General features: G+C 36.5%; 2 protein-coding genes across 3 annotated transcripts in view; both read right to left on the reverse strand.

The window, feature by feature from the left end:
- The window catches only part of LOC111044752 (WASH complex subunit 4), a 156,063-nt gene that overhangs the window by 48,316 nt on the left and 82,125 nt on the right, over window positions 1-25,622 (reverse strand). The gene's annotated exons all lie outside the window — the stretch shown is intronic.
- On the reverse strand, window positions 10,593-22,717 carry LOC120354833. 2 transcript variants are annotated; one of them, XM_039442721.1, is made up of 2 exons: window positions 21,708-22,717; window positions 10,593-10,744 (listed from the first exon to the last, which is right to left on the reverse strand). In XM_039442721.1, the coding sequence occupies exon 1, from the start codon at window positions 22,705-22,707 to the stop codon at window positions 21,757-21,759; it is 951 nt and encodes a 316-aa protein (XP_039298655.1). In that variant the 5' UTR covers window positions 22,708-22,717; the 3' UTR covers window positions 10,593-10,744; window positions 21,708-21,756. The 2 variants fall into 2 exon arrangements, with proteins under 2 accessions (XP_039298655.1, XP_039298654.1); XM_039442720.1 differs by lacking the exon at window positions 10,593-10,744 and adding an exon at window positions 18,264-18,914.

Consider the following 25,622-nt stretch of genomic DNA (forward strand, 5'->3'; position numbering starts at 1 on the left):
ATAAAGTAAGATTTACCACAGCCGGGAACACCGTCAGCATAAGTGTAGTATTACGTGTGACTAAAACATATCGTTCTTTAGTAGATAATTTTAAAGTATCCTCTTGAAATTCTACGTAACTTCCACCCTGCTCTAAGCAATATCCCATTCGGTATTTAGAGTTTGTTTTGAATAGGAATCTTTTCAAATTATTATCATAGATGTTCATATTGTTATTCAGGACGCTTATTAGTTCATCACCTGATATTGACATGTTTCTATGCGTGATCCTAAGAAGAATATTTTTATATATTTTAGCATTTTCGTTATCAGTGTTTTGAAGTAGGGTCCGTAATTCAATCATAGAGTTCATGAATGCTTCACGTTTATTATTACCTTCAAAGAATCCTACAGGGTACTCAACTCCCGGACTATCAGATAGCTTAGGTATATTAAGAAAATTAATTTCACAATAACCTCGATAATAACCAATAAACTTCAAATCTCTAGCTCCTATGACAGTACTCAAGAGTTCAGTGGCAGGAATATCAAAATAAGTTTCACCAAGATTGTTAAAAGAATCAATTCCTATAATCAAAGGGTAATTGAATTTACTCCGATCATTCATTCTATTCAAAAGATCAATAAGTACCCCATTTTCATCATCATTTAATATGAAAATAGGAATGTTTTATCAGAAAACAAAACTCTTATACAATTAGAATATCGTAACACATTCAGGTGATTCCATTCTTCAAGAGAGAAATACTTTTTATTTCTAAGCAGAGAGAGTCCTTTGGATGTTTTAATACCATTTCCTATTTTTGTAAAAGATATCATAACATCAACCCTCTCACCAAAATTATAAACCAGACTTATCTTACTTTTATCAGTATTAGTTGTTACGTAGAAACTATCAATTTTGTTAAGGATGGAATTTAAAGTAATCATTTTGTGTTGGGTTGATTGCTTGATTTTACTATCACTATCATTTTTATTTATCCTCAGTATATTGAATATTTTTCTTTCAGATTCCATAATCAGTTCTATCAATTATTTGTTGTAACGCTTTTGTTGTAACACTCTCTGTCACCTACTTTGTGATCGAAAGCTTTTTTATCATTGCGGCAATTTAAACATGAGGGCTTTTTGTCTCTATTAGGGCACTCTTTAACATCATGTCCTGTAGTGGAACAGTGAGCACAGGTGTTTTGTGCTTGAGTGCAATGCTTACTGATATGTCCAATTTTTGGCACTTGAAGCAACGAGAGACGGCAACATAGTCTCCAACTCGGCACACCCTCCAGTCAATACCAATCCGTGATTTGTTAATAAATTCTTTTCTTAATTCACCAGTGCACTCCACTAACCAGTGCACGGTGTTTTTGTTTTTCGGTCCTATTTTAAAAATCGGCCTAAAGTTTTTCAAGAAATTTTCCCTACTCAATGACGATGACTCGAGATTTCTCTCAAACACATCGTTTGCCAATTCAGCAGCAGTTATATCTGCAGCGACGTGATACAGAATTCTTCTTGGCAATTTGGATTGTGGCTCGCTTACCTTTATGTTTGGATGTTGCAGGACCTTATCACCCAAAACATTTTCCTTATTGGCCCTTGGGTGAAGCACCAACAGCACACCCCCACCACGGACATCAACAGCTTTTTTAATGTTCAAATTTTGTTCACGGGTGATGTTCTTCTTTATTGTTTCTCGAATTTTTCCGCTTTGTTCCTTTTCCGTTCCATTTATTTTTGCTGGCTTCAGGATGATCACATTCTCCTTGGGCGACAGCTTCTTGGTCCGGGGCGGAGACTCCCTGGCTGCAGCAGTGGAGGCGGCACTCGATAATGTAGAAGGTGCGGTCCTCTTCTTTGGCAGTTGCACGGCCTCAGCAAATGAGATCGACTTGTTGTGGCTTTTTGCAACTTCACTTGCTAGTTTATTCACACTCTGCTCCAGAGTGTGAATTTTTCCAAACATTTCCGCGTTGTTTTCTTGTATATTTTGCTTAACGTCTATTCTTTCAATACTTATGTTAAGTTCATTGCACACATTTAAAAACGAATCATAGTCCTCTCTGGATACTTTTTTCTTTCACGATAATTTCACTCCCCCATTTTAGAAATTTCTCTTGTATATTTTTAAGAGAACGTACCTCGAAACGTATTCCGCTATCGTTTTTACTTTTCGGTGGCAATTCGGGAGGCATATTCATTTCATCCTTTTCCTCCTCTTCCTCGTATTCTAGCTGCGCGGATGGTGGTAGTTTTGTTGGCGTATTTATTGGCGAATGGATCATCTTAAGGCTGATAGATCCAAAACACCATAATTTATTGATAGTTTGATGATTGTTTTTTAAAGAAACAGAACCTAATTTTTAAAGAGAGCAATGTTCAAAGGAAAAATTTGGTGACACACTTTTCACTCAGAAAAAAAACTTTGAGTAGTTTTCACTGTGAAAAACTCCTAAGTAGACTGCTGGTTGTTGGTGTTGACACCACTTGTTCCACTTCCACTACTAATACTACTCTACACTAATTATTCGCTACGATCTGCACTCTACGGAGGACTGATTACGACTGAACTCATACCTAGACCTAACTCATACTTTACGACCTAACTCATACCTACAGGTATGGTTTGAAAAACAAATACGGCTATCTACTACAGTGCAGTGTAAATATGGCCTAAAACGCTAACCTTGCTAACATATAAAAATTAACATACAATAAAATAAGTAACATCCATATTTAAATAACCAAAAATGTCATATATTCGACTATAAAGGAATAGCCTACTTACTCAGTATGCATTTCGATATCTCACTCCCATGAAATGGAGTTTTTGTGTTCCCGTTTGATGCACGGCCAGTACATGAGAATTTCATGGCCAGCTCATCAATCATTAATCTTCTCAAGATATTTTGACACATTGGCCAATATTAGCGCTCCCCACTGTCCTCATATGCTTTATCTAAAAAAAATTAAAATAATTTTTTATTAGTACCGTACTGTGTGAAATGATCGGTCATAAATGGTTTGCGAAATGAAGGACATTCATTCCGCAAAAACGTTATTTTTAAGTGGAGCTCAGTTCTGTTTATCTTATAGTAAGATTATTCTAGGAAAGAAGCTGAAAGAAATCTACGATGTCTCTCAGATGACGTTCCAAAAATGATGCAGTTAAATTTGCGCGTGGGGGCCCTGCACTTAGACTCCCTATGTTCAATACAAATTAACAGAAAATTTCTTGACTATATTTACTGTAGGGCCTATCTCCCCTATTAGTTGAAAAAATCCAAACATACAGATACAGCATTTGAGAATTCAATGTTCTGTCTTCATTTAATCACGATTTCCGCGGTTTCAGTTAATTTCAAGGAATAATGGTCATTAAATTTCCTCAGCATTAACTTTACACAAGTTCTATCCTTTCAAGATACAAGGTTATTATTAAATATTCTGTTATATTCTTTCCAAAAGCTGCGAATTCTAATAAACATTGAAGTTGAAAATATTTTACTAGTTCTGTTGAATATCCAAACAAATTTTGCATTGGAAATAAATAAGGCAAAATAAAACATTCTTGAAACGGATAAAGGTACTAATTTCACCATATTTCTTAATACAAATAAGCCTCTGCTTAATCTATTAATTAATTTTTCGACGTGCGAATCCCATGCAAGTTTTGAATCTATCTCTAGCCAGAGTAGATTAACAGAATCTGCATTTTCAACAGGATCACAGCCGATGTATAGCTTGGGCTCTATATGGCTATGTCTGAGGCTGAAATTTATTAGTCGACTTTTTCTCGAGTTTACTGAGAGGGAAAGTCAATTGAAATATTGAACTAAACTGTTTGATAATAGATTACATTTTTTCTCGAGTTCCTCTAAACTAAAATCGGAAAAAATTAAGGAGGTGTCATCTGCGTATAATGTGAGTTTATTTTGTGGAACTGCTAAGGAAATATCATTTATTTACAGAATGAAAAGGAGAGGTCCCATGATAGAACCTTGAGGCACTCCTGATGTGATTTTAACTAGATTTGATGTCACTAATTCTTTATCACTAGGGATGGAAACATACTGATAACGATCAGTTAGGTATGACTCTACCAGTTTATTTTCTGTACCGCTTATCCCTAAACCAATCAACTTTTTCAAAAGTATCTTGTAGTTCATGCAGTCAAAAGCTTTGGAAAGATCAAGCATGACACCTGTTGTGTAGTTACCTCCTTCTAACTCATGTATCACACCTTCTAAAAATTCTTTAAGTGCGGTACTGGTCGACTTATGTTTTACAAAACCATGTTGATGTAGAGATATAATATCATTTTCCTTCAAGTATGCTGCCAGTCGTATGAGGATTATTGTTTCAAATATTTTTGAGAGAGCTGTCAATATTGATATGGGTCTGTAGTTGTTTATGTCTAGTCTGTCCCCATCCTTGAAAAGTGGAAGAACTTTGGCTATTTTTAAAAGATCTGGAAAAATTCCACATTCAAACTTAGAGTTAATCATACAAACCAGTGGATGAACTATTGCTCTCCTGCACTGCTTCAGAACCTTAACAGAGACATCATTATAACCTACACTACATTTCGACTTGAGATTATTAATTATTTCCAATATTTCATCTTCATTTGTGGGATATAGAACAAATTTATTTGATGATGTCTCAGAGCTATTGATTTCTAGTTCTTCACCTGGGTTCCCATGAGACTCATTCAAGACAGTACCAACTCTTTCAGCAACGGATGCAAAACAAATTATTAAATTCAGAAGCGATCTCTTGATGGTCAGTGATAAGTACATCTTCAATATTGAGAGTTATTTTCTCAATTTTTCTATTGGAACTTTTCCCTCTAAACTGATTGATTAACTTCCAGCTGGATTTAGATTTGTTTGTTGCATTCTTTATTTTGTTACCATAGAAATCTTTTTTTGCATCAATTACTAATTGGTCATAGTGTTTCTTAACTTTGTTTATAAGTGAAGTGTCGAAGTCAGCGACTGAGTGTGCCCTACTTGTTGCGATTTTCAGTAAAATTCTTATTTGTTGAATTTCTTTTGTCATCCAGTTTTGTTTCATCTTTTTAGTCTTAGATAAAGTTTTGGTTACTAAGGGACAATGCATATCATATAAGTAAAGGAAAATATCATGAAAAACCTCATACTTTTTATTTGTATCTCCCAAATTGAAATTGAAATATGAACTCCAGTCCACACCTGTCAAAGATGCCTCCAAACTGTTTATATTATCCGTACTGCAATTCCGAAAAGTAACAGTTGCACTGTCTGAAACTCCTGCTTCGCGGGAACGTTTCCCCAATGACAATTCAATACACTGAGCGGTATGGTCGGAAAGCCATGAATTTATAACTTCCACATTTATTTTTGTTAATGTATTACTAGTTATTATGTTGTCGATTGCTGTACTACTATGAGTGGTTATTCTAGTAGGAACCTTTACATTATAAATTTAATCAAATTGCTTCATTATGCAGAGGAAAGCCGTACGATGAGGGGAGTCCAACATAAAATCAATATTAAAGTCACCTGCACAAATAAAATTGATTTCCATGTTCATCAATAAATTGTCAAAAACGTTGGTTAAATTACTGAAAAACAAATTTATGTCACCGTTTGGCGGCCGGTAAACACCGAGCAGAATATATGTTTTCTTTTTTAAATTGAATCTACAACAGGCCAGTTCAATGCAACCCTCAATACAGTACTCATCAACATTAACTCTTAGAATACTCAATGGTTGCTGACTAATATTATGATGTATAGATGTATAGATGTATGATGTTTTTCTACAATAACTGTCAATAAGGCGCATATTATACAGAGTAGTACAACTCAGCTCACTATTCCTTAGACCATGCTCGGTTAAAATAAGAAAATCTGGCTTCTCTGAATCAATGAATATTTCTAACCTATCCAATTTATTGTACAGTGATCTTATATTCTGGTGTATAAATTTCAATTTCTCAGACTCCGACTCAGTATTTGTTTGTGCAGTCATTTCCTCATCACTCCCTATATCCAGCCGACATTGATCAGTATCAATATCGGCTAAATTGTCTAGTTTTTTTATGGTATTGGCTCACCCACAACAGTATCCACCTTTTCATAGAGCTCATTCAATATCTTAGCTGCAATGTAGTGCTTTCCTAACCTATTTAAATGGTGCCCATGACGGGTATGGAAACGCTTTCCAAGTCCACTCAACTCCAAAACGGTAACGTTGCTAAAATTATCGCAAATTTTTTGCAGCTCAACATCTGCCCACGCCACTGATTTATTCACGCACGACCAGCTGGGGAGATCATGCCTATGAGGAATATCAAAGACAAAGACTCTTGTTTGTCGCATTTCTAAAAGTTTCCTACGTAGTACTGTTATGAATGATTTGGCCTCATTTTTTGCAATATCATTACCCCCAGCCAGAAAAACTGCTGCATCTTGTGGACCCATTTCAGAGCAATCACTCACACACTCATCTGCTACATTCCTGAAACAAGCCCCAGGCTTTAGGGTGCCCATGACATCACAATTATCACCCTTATTCTGCATAAGAATATCGACTACTTTCCTCCCTTGACTATCCATAAAGAGTTTAATACGCCTTTTGAGACTCTTGTTTATTGGCTCGGACAAATTAGGAACACTACGACAATCATCTCGAAAATTAAAATTTGAAATAGAATTGTGATCAGATATTTGACCTACTCTCTCTAAATTTTGTGGTTGGAAAATAGTTTGATCACTTTCTATCAATTTACAGTGTAATTCATCATAGAGCATTCTATATCTATCTGTTTCATTTTTTTCATTAAATACATCATTTCTTAGAGCTCGATTTTCTGCCTCTAAAGCCTCAATCGAGATTGACAAAGACCCAATACGCTCAGTTAAGCTCTTAATATTATCTTTCAAGTTCTGATTTATTACATCTAGCTTGTCTAAATTAGCATATTTTCCAATAAAAATATCACTGCATAATTCTGTATTTACACTTTCTTTGATTGAAAGATGAAACTTCTCTTCCATAGTCTTCAATTTGTTCTCCAGTTTTGCAATATATTTCATGTTGTGTTCATTATTATCTGGTTTGGCATGGTTCCTTAGCAGCATATGCATGATTTTTTTAACAGAATATACTGATGTGTCGTGAGTGAATAGTATAGAAGCAACTTGAGCTCGTTTTGTCCATACTTCCAGATCGGTAAATGTAGGCAATGTGAGTAGGCTTTCATTGACAAATTCACAGTCATCAGTTTCGAGTATTCTCGAAATAATTGTATCTGTTATTAAAATCACGTAAATACCACAATCCACTGAATTATCCTGCTGCGGAGTCAATTTGGGCAACAGAGGTATATCATAATTTGAATTACCATGAATATATTTGACCAATTTTTTTGTAACTATAGACGCATCTTTAAAATTATGGTTTCCAATCGAATCAAAATAAAAGTATTTACTTAGAGCCCGCACGTAAACAACAAGACTCCAATGACAGCCTTCTTCTTTCAATTCCGTACTTTTTGCATCATTTATTGGAATAAATATGTATTCTTTCATATCTAATTTAAATGGTTCTACTATATGAGAGATGTCATCGAGGCATTTCACCGCTTGTACAATTATAGGGTTAAGTACACATATAGGGAACCTATTGCCGATGGAATCATTCATTAAGTTAGAATAAGTCTGAAGGGCATCATCTGTCACCCATTCTCCATTTAGCATAGAAATAGTCAAATTTATTTTGTTTTCAGTATTCACTCCTATTTCCTTGATATCAGTGTTCAATACAGGATGGTTTTTTTGTGTCTTATTATTCACTTCTTTAGGCATAATCTTTTTTACAATGGGGCTTTCGTCAATCAATGCTATTTTGTTGTTTGCCTCCAATGTCTTCTTTTTCAAATAATTCCTAGTAGAGACTCTTGGACTAGGAGTCTGTTTATTGACAGGATTGATTAGTGTTATTTTATTTGCCATTTTATTGGTTGTCCTAGAATTATTCTCCAGTCCTACAATCCTACCCAGGGATAAGCTGCCGACCTAACGGGGCAGGGTTAGGCTACAGCTGGACGGCACTTAATTACCCCGCCCTCTCCCGAGGGTCGAAACGTTACAACCTGGGATTGGATGCAAGACCAGTTGTCATAGTTTCTGGTAAACAAAACGAAACGAAAAACAGCTGATAGTGAATTACCGTAAGCAGGCCTACCTTGACGAGAGCGATAACAGCCAGCATGAGTTCCTGTTATCTGTTAATTTGACGTCACCTCTCCTTCACCTCTCGCAACAAGACAAATATTCAATTTACCGATTCAGTTGTTGTTTATATCTCGAAGGAATTTCATGCAAACACTGGAAACTAAGATGGTTCTCCAAAACTGTGTAGTGGAATCGTGTAGTGTAGTATACCTCTTCTTAGCAATGTTGATCACTCATACAGTTGGACTCAGTTGGATACGTTATGCAGGTACATCAGACATTCACAATTCACTTGAGAGTAACTAGATTAGTTTTCTTCAATTATATACTTTACAAATTTTGAAAAAATACGGAGCTCTAAAACCTAGACAATTTACAGGCAGTCCAGTCCTGCCAACGTAAACTAAACTCTCTATCGTCCTTTTCTTTCCTCTTCTGTGCTCCAGATTTGTGTTTGTAGCTCATTGTTTCTACTTTCCTCTCACTCTTCCAACTTATCACTGAACTAATTCTGATTGAAACACACATAACGATTAACGAACTATGAACGGAACGATAGAACTATCCACGAAACCCCACAGAAAATTAACAGCGTGCAACAGACGTAAGTAAACAAAGAAGCTAGACATATACACTGCCGCCGGCCGCGATGACGGCTAGTGCAGTGTTGCCAACGCTGCATGCTGCCACCTCGCAGACTTGAAATACCCACCACACGCCCGGGCGGCCGGGCCGGACCTGCGGGCCACCACAGTACTAAAACCCCTCACCTTCAAATTTACCGTTTCTTTTCTTCTATTCTACAATAGAAGAAAAACTCAAGTTTTGCCCTACTGATTAATGCATTACACCCAACTTTATTTTTAGATAAGAAGTCTGTTAAAGGAAATATTGCCTGGTTAAAAAGACCACTGATTTGTATTTTAAACCAGACCTAGGGCCCCGGATCGGGCCCCCTCCAGGGTCCGGGCCCCGGGGTTGTAGCCCCCCCTACCCCTCCCTGTCACCGGCCCTGGTACTCAGCACCCACATCAACAGTTCTCCATGGCACTCTGAAGAGAATTGATGCAGATGCATTATATCTTTCTAGGTCTTGATTCTTCAAATAGACTTTGTAGTCCTGAAGAATAGGATCCCTGTTTCTCTCTCACTTATCCACATTTGTACTATAGATGAGCTACCCGCTATTCACAACGATCAGAAGCAGCTTCAGTTGGTGCCCAGTTATATTTGGAATCATTGTAATCATTCAACCTTATATTCAGCTGTTTGTCTAATAAAGCAGATTCTAGGTAGGCAGCAGTCCTCCATATTCAGGACTCTTATGACCCAGTTGATAAAAGCAGCCAGGACACGATGGAAAAGACTTACTTCTCCTACTTCCAGTCGCAGGACTGCATTTGAAGTAATGCCTGGCAGATGAAATTCCCTTCTATAGAAGCCCGCTTGCACAGTTTCAATCTCCTCCAGATACCTCAATCCCCAAATATGCAAGCCATAGAACAACACTGACTCAACCAATGCTGTGAACAATTTCTTGATACATTCAATGGAATCTGTCTTGGACCTCGCCAATATGACATTGCTAATAACTGAAAAAAAAACAAACAATACAACTTATGTTGTAGATGAGGATTATAAATTCACATAATGTCTGATAAAAATTCTTCATTAGAATAGAAAGCTTTTACCTTTCACCAGTCCCCTAGAACTCCACTAAACTTTTTCACTGGTCATCCATTTCACACTAGTTCCCAAGCAGCAAAATAATCAGTTTAAAGTACTTTGAAATGTAATTTTAAATCACTTTCAAGCACTTCTAAATTATTGTACAATGATTTACAATGCTTTAAGTGGGCAAAATTGTGATTTATAAACTACTTGAAAATCATTTGAAATTACTTTCAAATGATTGAATAAGTTCTTAAAAATCATTTAGAATCATAGATTTATGTACTTTTTAAATCACTTCAAAGCATTTCAAACTCGATTCAAATCACTTTTAAATTACTTTTAAATGATTGTACAATGATTTACAATGCTTTAAGTGAGCAAAATTGTGATTTATAAACTACTTGAAAATCACTTTCAAATGATTAAATAAGTTCTTAAAAATCATTTAGAATCATCGATTTATGTACTTATTAAATCACTTCAAAGCATTTCAAAGTAGATTAAAAACACTTTTAAATTACTCTCAAATCACTCTACAATGATTTACAATGCTTTGAGTGAGCAAAATTATTATTAATAAACTACTTTAAATCACTTTAGAAATGATTGAATAAGTTCTTCAGAATGATTCAAAATCATTGACATATAATCTACTTTATAGAATAAATAGAATATTCAGCTGGATGTGAAAAAAATACGTAACTTCAAAATTTATGAATAAATCATTTACTTTAAAATTCATAATTAACATAATGCAACGAATTTTACTCTATGGCTGGAGCTCTAAATTAAAATTTTCAAGTGTCTCGTCTTCAGCAGACGATTTTTTCTTCTTCTTTTCTCCATGTCTGTGAACAAAAATTGAATCAACTTGATTTCAATGTCATCTTTATTGTATAACTTCAGGTACAAAAATAAGTCAAAACGGAAGCATTTGACCTGTAGGTCTACAGCAGATCAAGTTCAAAGGAAAACAAAATTGGAACCTCAGTTATGTACATTATCAATCAATCAATCAATAATTATTATGAAGAATGTCATCTAAATTTGGAAAGAACATGTTTACTTCACTTATCTGTTAGAAATACAAAGTTATTGTCATAAGAGCTCGTGGTATTCAATTCTTCCAGTTGCTCTCCTAAAAATGTAATTTTTCACTTCTAGATGAATTCTACTAGAATATTTTAACGACGACTCTGTGTTTCAAATCAATAAAACAAAAAATAGAATATCAAATCAATGATTGGGAAGTACTTTCAAGTACTTTACTTCAATCATTCTAAATGATTCATAAATCATTTTCAATCACCAATTATAAAATGATTGGAGAGTACTTTCAAGTAATTTACTCCAATCAAATAATCCTGAACGAATTGTAAATCATTCTCATGCAGTCATCAATTTCCAAACGATTCGAGAGGAGAGAATTTCCAATCACTTAAATAATTTTCAATGTTCAATATATCATTTCCAAACATTGGTCCACAAGATCCTTCCACATTTATTATGGAGATATACTTCACACTTCATGATCTGTTGAGGATACTCGAAAGTTTCGAAGTTTTTCAATTTTTACTATAAGTATAGATTACTCATTAGAAATCATTGGAAATTATTTTCAAGCAATTCCAAATAATTCTATTCAAATGATTCCGAATGATTGTCAATGGATTCCAATCAGAAATGAGAAAAAAATTCAATGACTTGAAATTATTGTAAATGATTTTAAAGTAATTATAATTGTCTCTTTCAAATCACTTCAAAGTACTTCAAATCAGTTGACTCCAATCATTCTAAATTATTCGTAAATCAGTTCCAATCATTGGTCTTCAAGTAATTGAAAAGTACTTCAAAGTACTTCATTCAAATCATTTTAAGTAATTTATAAATCATTTTCAATCATTGGTCTTCAAATGATTGAAAAGTACTTTAAAGTACTTGACTAAATCATTTAAGGTAATTTATAAATCATTTTCAATCATTGGTCTCCAATGACATTTCATGGAGAATTAAAAGTAATTTGAAAGTACTTTTAAATGATTTAACTTGCCCTAAAAAGAGGTGACACATTTTAAATCACTGGCAATTAGTTTCAAGCACTTTCAAATCATTTCCTTGCTGCTTGGGTTGGTAATTTATTATACAAAAGAATTTGCTCATACCTAAGGCCCCTGATAGATTTGTGTAGCTCACAGGCCTTGGTTTCTCTGAACCTTGCACCGTTATTGCGTGATACGTGATATGCAGGACTTATGCGCGCGTTGTAAACAAAGCGGGTGTTTTATCTGACTCCACCCTCGCAGCGTGCGATTATAATGGGTGTTTACTGGGAACCGCATGGTTTTTAAAAAACGACAAATTTTTAAAAATTGAACGAAAACTTTATTTTTTTCATACAATGTGTTCTACAAACTTGGAACTTTCAGAAAATTACAAAAATCAATTAGCAACAATAATATAGCATAAATGGCATCCTTCCCATTGAATACAGGTTTCCAGACATTCCTTGGAGTTACGCATCGCATCTTGTAACATTGCTCATGGAATGGCTTGGATTTCTCTTCAAATGGCTTCCTTCAACTCTTGCAATGTGCGTGGTGTTTCAGAGTAAACACCCGATTTCAAGAAACCCCAAAGAAAGAACCTCAATGTAAATGTTCAGGATTGTCAAATCAGGAGACCATGGGCAACTTTTCTCAAATTTCTAACTTCAATTTTCAACTTCTGGCAATTTTCTTACATTCTCCATTGGAGTAGCTGACTTATCAGCTTTTTCACACATTTCTTGCAGATTATTTTTTAGTTTTTCAAGACTTTCTCTCAATGTTTTTTCCTTCTTGATAAGAGAGTGGTAATGTGCCCTGAGTCTCCCAATCTTTTTTATCACGGAGATCCTTTTCAGTGGCATCAATGACTTTCAGGGTATTATTTTTTCAGCTGAGAGCACACTCTCCTGTTTTCCAAGAGCATGCAAGTTTTGTTTCAATTTCTGAAATGAAAATGAAGCTATGAAACATAGATTCATTGATTAAATTAAAATCTAAAGAAACTGAAAGGCCATGCCGTAAATTGCCTTCACTGAGTTTCTTCACATGAAAAGACACTTTCAATTCCATTAAGTGTACAAAATATCAAATAAATAATCTTCTTCTTCTTCTTCTGGCTTTACAGCTCGATGTGAGCTTTAGCCTCTCGCACAAGAGCCCTCCACACATCATGATCACATGCCTTTCGTGTCCATGCTCTTATCCCCATCTTTTGAAGATCATCCTCCACTTCATCACTCCATCGGTTGCATGGTCTCCCCTGTCATCTTCTGCCTTCCATCCTGGCCTTATAAATTGCTCTTGGCATTCGATGTTCTGTTATTCTCTGAACATGACCAGCCCAGCGCAATCTTTGTGATTTAATGAAACAGACCACATCCTCACCCCCAAGAATTTCAATTATTTCATTGTTCAATCTTCTTCTCCACACTCCATTCCACAGACCACATCCTCACCCCCAAGAATTTCAATTATTTCATTGTTCAATCTTCTTCTCCACACTCCATTGTCATTGACACCCCCATATATTCGCCTGATAATTTTTCTTTCAAAAATTCTTAGTTTAGAGGCATCAACAGCGGTGACATTCCATGTCTCTGAGCCATAAGTGATTATTGGTCAGATCAGCGTTTTGTAAATTTTCAGTTTGGATGCCCTAGATAGAGACCGAGAGGGGATCAATTCAATATTGGCATAATAGGCACGATTGCCAGCTATTACTCTCTGCTTTATTTCATCAATCAATCTGTTAGCATTATTCACATCGGCACCAAGGTATGAAAATTGCTGTGTACTTTTAAAAGATAATCCTCCAACCACAAAGTCATTCACCACTCTTCGTGCAGCATTTCTTGACATTGTCATATGCTTTGTCTTTTCCATATTCACTTCCTGACCCATCCTCTTTCCTGCTGTAAGAAGCTCCTCAAACATTGCTTTCAGCTCTCTCTCGTTCCTGGAAATGAACATCATCAGCATATGCACAGATTTGTCATGATTTGTAGATGATATAGCCTGTGTTGTTAACGCTTTCTAAAACCTTCTGGATAGTAATATTGAAGAAAGTCGCCGATAGAGCATCCCCTTGTCACAACCCTCTTGACAGCCTGAAGCGAGCTCCACTTCTACCCTCCACAAGTACCTTTGCTCCAGCTTCATTCAGCGTCATTTGGACTAACCTGACAACCTTCTTGGGCACTCCTTTCTGCTCCATATAACAGTATAGACCCTCTCTGTTTATGCTGTCAAATGCCTCATGGAAGTCAACAAACAGCATGTGTAGGTCAATGGAATGCTCGTATGCTTTCTCCATCATCTGCCTTATCACAAAAAGTTGGTCAACGGTTCCTCTTTGCTTTCTGAAACCACATTGGTTTGATCTCCAAGAACCTCTTCTGAGTAAACACTTAGTTGTTGCAGTAGGGACATATCAGACCTATCTTACAAATTTCTGGCATCACTTCATCATTCCATATCTTTACAATTATTGCATACAGCTTCTCAATCAATGCACTTCCAGCACTCTTCAACAACTCGCTGGTTACTCCATCTTCACCAGGGGCTCTATGATTCCTCATCATCTTGACTGTGCACCCAACATCTCCTGTTTCTGCCTAGTTGGTCTTTGCAGCAGTTGCTTCCTAGCCTGGTTCTTGGCCTCAATTGCATCCAAACAAACACTCCTGGTCAAACCATTTATTTTTTACCCTTCTTTTCTCTCCTATGACTTGCTTAGCTGTTCTCACAATGATGTCTCTCAACCGTGAGCTACCGAGAGCAATATGTTGACATTGTGAACTTGTGTTTCCATCACTTTGAGCAACTTCCTGCAAATTTGGGTCATCTTATCAGTCTTCATCAGGGACGGATTTTCTGTTGATGCCAGCTTCAAATATACAGCTAAATTGTTAGCTTTACTTGGATTTTCCAGGTAGTAATCTAAAACCTTCTCCAAGTTCATCCAAATTCTCCTCTCAAGACTCTTGTCGCTTCCGCGAGTTTGTCTCTTTTGATAATCTACAAGTATTTTGAGGAGAGAGCAAAGTACTTTTTCTTCTTTGCAAGCGCACAATATCCTCTTCATGTCCAAATCCACCTTGCTTCTAGGATCCCGGGTCCAGATCACGATACGAGACGAGATGACACTTGTAATAAATCAATAAATCACTTTGCAAAAATCGACATTACGAGAAGTGAGCTGTTCGGTTGGCTGGCAAACGGCAACTGGCTGCAATTATGCTATGCGCATCACCGTTCAATTGCCCCCTCTACCACACAACACCAGACAACAAAGAGGAACATTGATAGTTTCGTCCAAACAATATGTGTTCAAATTTAATTGCATGATTAATATATTATCACTTATGAATTTTGAGGTAATTCAGGTACCTTAAGAGTAACATGAACATTTTTACTAAGATAATAATAGGCACATTGAATATCAGTCGGAAAGTTGATTCAAAATCAAAGTTGATTTGAACTTATCAAATTAAATTACTTCTACTTCTGAAATATGTAGGAATTGACTTTACACAAACAAGAAATTATAAAAATATCAGCACACATGAAAATAGGAATGGACAGAAAAGATTATTTCGAAAGGATTTCAAGGAAATATAGAATCTAAGGTGAAAATAAATTGAATACAATTTGATTTTGTAGTTGGTCATTTTTTGTTATGAAAAATAATATCAGTAAAAACGAGAATATTTTGAACCAAGATTACGTAATTTGAAATGTGAAAATAAATTGAATACAGTTTGATAATACTTTCTTGTAAAGTTTTCACACATTTCTTGCAGATTATTTTTTAGTTTTTCGAGACTTTCTCTCAATGTTTTTTCCTTCTCGATAAGAGAGTGGTAATGTGTCCAATCTTTTCTTATCACGGAGATCTCTTTTCAGTGGCATCAATGACTTTCAGGGTATTATTTTTTTCAGCTGAGAGCACACTCTCCTGTTTTCCAAGAGCATGCAAGTTTTGTTTCAATTTCTGAAATGAAAATGAAGCTATGAAACATAGATTCATTGATTAAATTAAAATCTAAAGAAACTGAAAGGCCATGCCGTAAATTGCCTTCACTGAGTTTCTTCACATGAAAAGACACTTTCAATTCCATTAAGTGTACAAAATATCAAATTAATAATCTTCTTCTTCTTCTTCTGGCTTTACAGCTCGATGTGAGTTTTAGCCTCTCGCACAAGAGCCCTCCACACATCATGATCACATGCCTTTCGTGTCCATGCTCTTATCCCCATCTTTTGGAGATCATCCTCCACTTCATCACTCCATCGGTTGCATGGTCTCCCCTGTCATCTTCTGCCTTCCATCCTGGCCTTATAAATTGCTCTTGGCATTCGATGTTCTGTTATTCTCTGAACATGACCAGCCCAGCGCAATCTTTGTGATTTAATGAAACAGACCACATCCTCACCCCCAAGAATTTCAATTATTTCATTGTTCAATCTTCTTCTCCACACTCCATTGTCATTGACACCCCCATATATTCGCCTGATAATTTTTCTTTCAAAAATTCTTAGTTTAGAGGCATCAACAGCGGTGATAATCCATGTCTCTGAGCCATAAGTGATTATTGGTCAGATCAGCGTTTTGTAAATTTTCAGTTTGGATGCCCTAGATAGAGACCGAGAGGGGATCAATTTAATATTGGCATAATAGGCATGATTGCCAGCTATTACTCTCTGCTTTATTTCATCAATCAATCTGTTAGCATTATTCACATCGGCACCAAGGTATGAAAATTGCTGTGTACTTTTAAAAGATAATCCTCCAACCACAAAGTCATTCACAACTCTTCGTGCAGCATTTCTTGACATTGTCATATGCTTTGTCTTTTCCATATTCACTTCCTGATCCATCCTCTTTCCTGCTGTCAGAAGCTCCTCAAACATTGCTTTCAGCTCTCTCTCGTTCCTGGAAATGAACATCATCAGCATATGCACAGATTTGTCATGATTTGTAGATCATATAGCCTGTGTTGTTAACGCTTTCTAAAACCTTCTGGATAGTAATATTGAAGAAAGTCGCCGATAGAGCATCCCCTTGTCACAACCCTCTTGACAGCCTGAAGCGAGCTCCACTTCTACCCTCCACAAGTACCTTTGCTCCAGCTTCATTCAGCGTCATTTGGACTAACCTGACAACCTTCTTGGGCACTCCTTTCTGCTCCATATAACAGTATAGACCCTCTCTGTTTATGCTGTCAAATGCCTCATGGAAGTCAACAAACAGCATGTGTAGGTCAATGGAATGCTCGTATGCTTTCTCCATCATCTGCCTTATCACAAAAAGTTGGTCAACGGTTCCTCTTTGCTTTCTGAAACCACATTGGTTTGATCTCCAAGAACCTCTTCTGAGTATACACTTAGTTGTTGCAGTAGGGACATATCAGACCTATCTTACAAATTTCTGGCATCACTTCATCATTCCATATCTTTACAATTATTGCATACAGCTTCTCAATCAATGCACTTCCAGCACTCTTCAACAACTCGCTGGTTACTCCATCTTCACCAGGGGCTCTATGATTCCTCATTATCTTGACTGCGCACCCAACATCTCCTGTTTCTGCCTAGTTGGTCTTTGCAGCAGTTGCTTCCTAGCCTGGTTCTTGGCCTCAATTGCATCCAAACAAACACTCCTGGTCAAACCATTTATTTTTTACCCTTCTTTTCTCTCCTATGACTTGCTTAGCTGTTCTCACAATGATGTCTCTCAACCGTGAGCTACCGAGAGCAATATGTTGACATTGTGAACTTGTGTTTCCATCACTTTGAGCAACTTCCTGCAAATTTGGGTCATCTTATCAGTCTTCATCAGGGACGGATTTTCTGTTGATGCCAGCTTCAAATATACAGCTAAATTGTTAGCTTTACTTGGATTTTCCAGGTAGTAATCTAAAACCTTCTCCAAGTTCATCCAAATTCTCCTCTCAAGACTCTTGTCGCTTCCGCGAGTTTGTCTCTTTTGATAATCTACAAGTATTTTGAGGAGAGAGCAAAGTACTTTTTCTTCTTTGCAAGCGCACAATATCCTCTTCATGTCCAAATCCACCTTGCTTCTAGGATCCCGGGTCCAGATCACGATACGAGACGAGATGACACTTGTAATAAATCAATAAATCACTTTGCAAAAATCGACATTACGAGAAGTGAGCTGTTCGGTTGGCTGGCAAACGGCAACTGGCTGCAATTATGCTATGCGCATCACCGTTCAATTGCCCCCTCTACCACACAACACCAGACAACAAAGAGGAACATTGATAGTTTCGTCCGAACAATATGTGTTCAAATTTAATTGCATGATTAATATATTATCACTTATGAATTTTGAGGTAATTCAGGTACCTTAAGAGTAACATGAACATTTTTACTAAGATAATAATAGGCACATTGAATATCAGTCGGAAAGTTGATTCAAAATCAAAGTTGATTTGAACTTATCAAATTAAATTACTTCTACTTCTGAAATATGTAGGAATTGACTTTACACAAACAAAAAATTATAAAAATATCAGCACACATGAAAATAGGAATGGACAGAAAAGATTATTTCGAAAGGATTTCAAGGAAATATAGAATCTAAGGTGAAAATAAATTGAATATAATTTGATTTTGTAGTTGGTCATTTTTTGTTATGAAAAATAATATCAGTAAAAACGAGAATATTTTGAACCAAGATTACGTAATTTGAAATGTGAAAATAAATTGAATACAGTTTGATAATACTTTCTTGTAAAGTTTTCACACATTTCTTGCAGATTATTTTTTAGTTTTTCGAGACTTTCTCTCAATGTTTTTTCCTTCTCGATAAGAGAGTGGTAAAGTGTCCAATCTTTTCTTATCACGGAGATCTCTTTTCAGTGGCATCAATGACTTTCAGGGTATTATTTTTTTCAGCTGAGAGCACACTCTCCTGTTTTCCAAGAGCATGCAAGTTTTGTTTCAATTTCTGAAATGAAAATGAAGCTATGAAACATAGATTCATTGATTAAATTAAAATCTAAAGAAACTGAAAGGCCATGCCGTAAATTGCCTTCACTGAGTTTCTTCACATGAAAAGACACTTTCAATTCCATTAAGTGTACAAAATATCAAATTAATAATCTTCTTCTTCTTCTTCTGGCTTTACAGCTCGATGTGAGTTTTAGCCTCTCGCACAAGAGCCCTCCACACATCATGATCACATGCCTTTCGTGTCCATGCTCTTATCCCCATCTTTTGGAGATCATCCTCCACTTCATCACTCCATCGGTTGCATGGTCTCCCCTGTCATCTTCTGCCTTCCATCCTGGCCTTATAAATTGCTCTTGGCATTCGATGTTCTGTTATTCTCTGAACATGACCAGCCCAGCGCAATCTTTGTGATTTAATGAAACAGACCACATCCTCACCCCCAAGAATTTCAATTATTTCATTGTTCAATCTTCTTCTCCACACTCCATTGTCATTGACACCCCCATATATTCGCCTGATAATTTTTCTTTCAAAAATTCTTAGTTTAGAGGCATCAACAGCGGTGATAATCCATGTCTCTGAGCCATAAGTGATTATTGGTCAGATCAGCGTTTTGTAAATTTTCAGTTTGGATGCCCTAGATAGAGACCGAGAGGGGATCAATTTAATATTGGCATAATAGGCATGATTGCCAGCTATTACTCTCTGCTTTATTTCATCAATCAATCTGTTAGCATTATTCACATCGGCACCAAGGTATGAAAATTGCTGTGTACTTTTAAAAGATAATCCTCCAACCACAAAGTCATTCACAACTCTTCGTGCAGCATTTCTTGACATTGTCATATGCTTTGTCTTTTCCATATTCACTTCCTGATCCATCCTCTTTCCTGCTGTCAGAAGCTCCTCAAACATTGCTTTCAGCTCTCTCTCGTTCCTGGAAATGAACATCATCAGCATATGCACAGATTTGTCATGATTTGTAGATCATATAGCCTGTGTTGTTAACGCTTTCTAAAACCTTCTGGATAGTAATATTGAAGAAAGTCGCCGATAGAGCATCCCCTTGTCACAACCCTCTTGACAGCCTGAAGCGAGCTCCACTTCTACCCTCCACAAGTACCTTTGCTCCAGCTTCATTCAGCGTCATTTGGACTAACCTGACAACCTTCTTGGGCACTCCTTTCTGCTCCATATAACAGTATAGACCCTCTCTGTTTATGCTGTCAAATGCCTCATGGAAGTCAACAAACAGCATGTGTAGGTCAATGGAATGCTCGTATGCTTTCTCCATCATCTGCCTTATCACAAAAAGTTGGTCAACGGTTCCTCTTTGCTTTCTGAAACCACATTGGTTTGATCTCCAAGAACCTCTTCTGAGTATACACTTAGTTGTTGCAGTAGGGACATATCAGACCTATCTTACAAATTTCTGGCATCACTTCATCATTCCATATCTTTACAATTATTGCATACAGCTTCTCAATCAATGCACTTCCAGCACTCTTCAACAACTCGCTGGTTACTCCATCTTCACCAGGGGCTCTATGATTCCTCATTATCTTGACTGCGCACCCAACATCTCCTGTTTCTGCCTAGTTGGTCTTTGCAGCAGTTGCTTCCTAGCCTGGTTCTTGGCCTCAATTGCATCCAAACAAACACTCCTGGTCAAACCATTTATTTTTTACCCTTCTTTTCTCTCCTATGACTTGCTTAGCTGTTCTCACAATGATGTCTCTCAACCGTGAGCTACCGAGAGCAATATGTTGACATTGTGAACTTGTGTTTCCATCACTTTGAGCAACTTCCTGCAAATTTGGGTCATCTTATCAGTCTTCATCAGGGACGGATTTTCTGTTGATGCCAGCTTCAAATATAAGACTGGAAATTTACATTTACGTAATTGAATTCATTTCAATTACGTGAAATACGTAATAAATTTTTCAGAACTGTGATGTTAGGTTTAGAAATATCTCTCAACCGAACTGCGCATCCCGATCGAGCGACAAAAAACAGCATCCACACCCCACTCACGATCACGTGAGACAAAAAAAACGTTATAACACTGTCTTAACAAAAAAAATTGCTGACATTCGTACGCAAGCAAAAAATAAAAAGTTTTTTCATACAGTGTCAAGCGATCGATACAGTTGAATAATAATTCTACATACTGTAAATATTCATGCATACGAATAATGAATATTACGGGATGTTATTTATAAAAAAGTTGACAATAACTGTGAAAATTAATACATTCATTAGTTCATTTTGAAAGACCGTTTATCCAGTAGAGAAAAGAGAGTTTATCTCATGAATTAATTGATAAATCTCAATGGCATGACAGTTTGATTGTAAGTGTTGCAGTAATAATAGCCTACTGTATTATTCTTATATATATTTTTACTATAAATCACTATAAATTGACAGTAATTCATTGCCATAAATTCACTATGAATGCTCTATTATTTATCAATCATGTTTAGTATTTTTTATATTGAAAAGGAGACTATTAAAATAATTTAATAAACTTGGAAAAAAATTATTAATATTGTATTGAGTTAGTTTCAATTGTTTTAGACTACTTAGTGTAATATTCTATTTATCAAATAAATAAGTTGATATATAAGTAAAATTATCAACAATTGTATTCAAACATAATACATGACACTTGAATTATAAATAAAAAAGGATAATATAATTGAATAAAATTAAACAATCTTGTTTTAGCTTCAATCGTTCCAGCATTCCACTTGAATTAGAATATAACTAGCTCGTATTCAGACCATACCTGAATGTTGATAATAGTAGAGTTCTCACCCGAGTTCAACCACTTGTTTTCATTCGTTGGTTGTGGCAGCGTGATCGATGTCATGTGGGGACCACACTCTGATTTGCTGATCGTTTGCGTTCTTCTTCACCCACATCTTGCCGTTGCTGAACCAGGCTCTATGGAGTTTTTTCGCTTTCACCAGGTTTTTGCCATAGGAAAGAAGAAATTTGTTCTGCGGTGTCAAGTGTTCGTTAACATACACGTCTCCAGATGGAAATGAAGCGTTGACCTCGGTTGCGTTGAGGCGCTGAATTTTATTCTTCTCAATAGCTGCAGCCATCCACGCATTACGAGTACTTCTCGAAATGTAAGACACGATGATGGAGGGGATTTTGGAATTCTTTGTTGCAGGAATACGATGTGCTATGGATATTTCAGACCTACAGTAAGACAAGTTCAGTCCTTTTGCAACACTTTCAATGATTGAATAAATATCTTCATTCTCAGTAACCGGAAAACCCACTATTTCTAAATTGTTTTTGCGCGAGTATTGCTGCAAATCATTGAGATCTTGTCTTGTTCTCCATAGTTCCTCCGAGAACTTCTGATTCTTCATCTTTAGACCCTCACATTCACCTTTTAGATTTTCAGTATCAGTTTTTAAAAGATTAAATTCACTTCGGATATCGTTCAAAGCAGAAGTATTGAGATTAACCGCACTTTCTAACTCCGACAATTTTTTCGTGTTGACATCAAGTTTAGAGTCCATAGAGTTCACTGTTAGATGGAGGTTTTTTATAGCTTCGAGAATAGGATCTTGCTCTACAGATGTTGCAGTTGCAGCAGGTTTAAAACATTCTTCGCACTGCCATGTATCTTTCTTGTCTTTGAGAGCAAGTAACTTAGCCGGCGTACGAATGCGTGTACATGCTGCATGATAAGTTTTAACGCATTTGGAACACTTTATAATATCAGCAGCGGTAGGCTGAACAGCTAAATTACACTTGAAACACGACATAATTGCTATTTCACCGAAGCACAACTTGTAAAATAATTGAATTTGAGGTTATAGTAATAACAGAAAAACAACTTAAAACAAGCTAGTAAGATAGTCGAGCGGGCTTGTTTTTCACTATCGGAGCGTACTGATAAAGACTACCTTTCCGAACGGCATCTAGAGCCAGACTGGCTCAGGATCGGCTAGACCGATCACTCCATCGGTTGCATGGTCTCCCCTGTCATCTTCTGCCTTCCATCCTGGCCTTATAAATTGCTCTTGGCATTCGATGTTCTGTTATTCTCTGAACATGACCAGCCCAGCGCAATCTTTGTGATTTAATGAAACAGACCACATCCTCACCCCCAAGAATTTCAATTATTTCATTGTTCAATCTTCTTCTCCACACTCCATTCCACAGACCACATCCTCACCCCCAAGAATTTCAATTATTTCATTGTTCAATCTTCTTCTCCACACTCCATTGTCATTGACACCCCCATATATTCGCCTGATAATTTTTCTTTCAAAAATTCTTAGTTTAGAGGCATCAACAGCGGTGATATTCCATGTCTCTGAGCCATAAGTGATTATTGGTCAGATCAGCGTTTTGTAAATTTTCAGTTTGGATGCCCTAGATAGAGACCTAGAGGGGATCAATTTAATATTGGCATAATAGGCATGATTGCCAGCTATTACTCTCTGCTTTATTTCATCAATCAATCTGTTAGCATTATTCACATCGGCACCAAGGTATGAAAATTGCTGTGTACTTTTAAAAGATAATCCTCCAACCACAAAGTCATTCACCACTCTTTGTGCAGCATTTCTTGACATTGTCATATGCTTTGTCTTTTCCATATTCACTTCCTGATCCATCCTCTTTCCTGCTGTCAGAAGCTCCTCAAACATTGCTTTCAGCTCTCTCTCGTTCCTGGAAATGAACATCATCAGCATATGCACAGATTTGTCATGATTTGTAGATGATATAGCCTGTGTTGTTAACGCTTTCTAAAACCTTCTGGATAGTAATATTGAAGAAAGTCGCCGATAGAGCATCCCCTTGTCACAACCCTCTTGACAGCCTGAAGCGAGCTCCACTTCTACCCTCCACAAGTACCTTTGCTCCAGCTTCATTCAGCGTCATTTGGACTAACCTGACAACCTTCTTGGGCACTCCTTTCTGCTCCATATAACAGTATAGACCCTCTCTGTTTATGCTGTCAAATGCCTCATGGAAGTCAACAAACAGCATGTGTAGGTCAATGGAATGCTCGTATGCTTTCTCCATCATCTGCCTTATCACAAAAAGTTGGTCAACGGTTCCTCTTTGCTTTCTGAAACCACATTGGTTTGATCTCGAAGAACCTCTTCTGAGTATACACTTAGTTGTTGCAGTAGGGACATATCAGACCTATCTTACAAATTTCTGGCATCACTTCATCATTCCATATCTTTACAATTATTGCATACAGCTTCTCAATCAATGCACTTCCAGCACTCTTCAACAACTCGCTGGTTACTCCATCTTCACCAGGGGCTCTATGATTCCTCATCATCTTGACTGTGCACCCAACATCTCCTGTTTCTGCCTAGTTGGTCTTTGCAGCAGTTGCTTCCTAGCCTGGTTCTTGGCCTCAATTGCATCCAAACAAACACTCCTGGTCAAACCATTTATTTTTTACCCTTCTTTTCTCTCCTATGACTTGCTTAGCTGTTCTCACAATGATGTCTCTCAACCGTGAGCTACCGAGAGCAATATGTTGACATTGTGAACTTGTGTTTCCATCACTTTGAGCAACTTCCTGCAAATTTGGATCATCTTATCAGTCTTCATCAGGGACGGATTTTCTGTTGATGCCAGCTTCAAATATACGGCTAAATTGTTAGCTTTACTTGGTTTTTCCAGGTAGTAATCTAAAACCTTCTCCAAGTTCATCCAAATTCTCCTCTCAAGACTCTTGTCATACAGCTGACATAAAAGTGTTGTCTTTATTGGCCCGTTCTTTATCTCTAAGTTTTTCTCCCTGTGCCTCTGAGTCACGACGCCGATGCTCATTGTACTCGTGCTCTAAATCAGCTTTTTGTTCAACAGTACTATTTTCAAATCGATTACAAAGAACACACTGATCCTTTTTGGGATGAAAAAATGAATAGTTATAATTGTTACAAAATGTTCGCCTGTATGTAATTTCTGATACAATATCTTTTTGTTCATCATCATCCTCTTTGCATTTTTTACATACATTTTTGATATAGACAACTTTTTATCAAGATATTGTCTTTTTGAAGATTTCCTTACATAATGGCTCTCTACAGACGGGAAGGATTCTATGTGTTTTTTTACTTTATTTACAATGTTATCGGGCGATTTGTTTGCTGGAGATTTCTTTCCTCTGTTGTCTTTTAAGGAATAGAAACCTTGTTCATCTTTACCCGAAAATGCACTAATAATGGCTTTATTCGAAATGCACAATGTCTTTGTAAAAAATGCCATACAAACTCTGAATTTGGAGTCTTTTTTAGTAAAAAAGTATTGCTTTGCATTTGTTCGAGCACACGCATCATTGATGCGAGGTCTCAGAGTCTTAGGCTCTGATATTGCAACATTTATCAAAATTAAATCTTTTTTTCTCTCAAATGTGCTCAAAGCCCAATATTTTCACATAATCTTATTCTCTCTTCTTCATTGAAGATTTCATTACATTTATAGATACATTTTGAGCAATCAATTGGCTTTGGTTTCTTAACTTTCAAATTTCCTTTATAGTCTGAGTAAGGAAGACAGCTATCTCTCAAACTCTAATTTTTTTCTCTCTTCCAATTATTTTTATTCTCTCTTGTCCATCTACTTCTCTTTTTTATCTTATATTCTCCATCAGTAGGAATTCTATCAACATCAGTAATATTACCATGTACTTCAGTAAGAATACTTC

This window comes from Nilaparvata lugens, chromosome X, assembly GCF_014356525.2.
Source record: "Nilaparvata lugens isolate BPH chromosome X, ASM1435652v1, whole genome shotgun sequence".
In the NCBI taxonomy this organism is placed as follows: domain Eukaryota; kingdom Metazoa; phylum Arthropoda; class Insecta; order Hemiptera; family Delphacidae; genus Nilaparvata; species Nilaparvata lugens.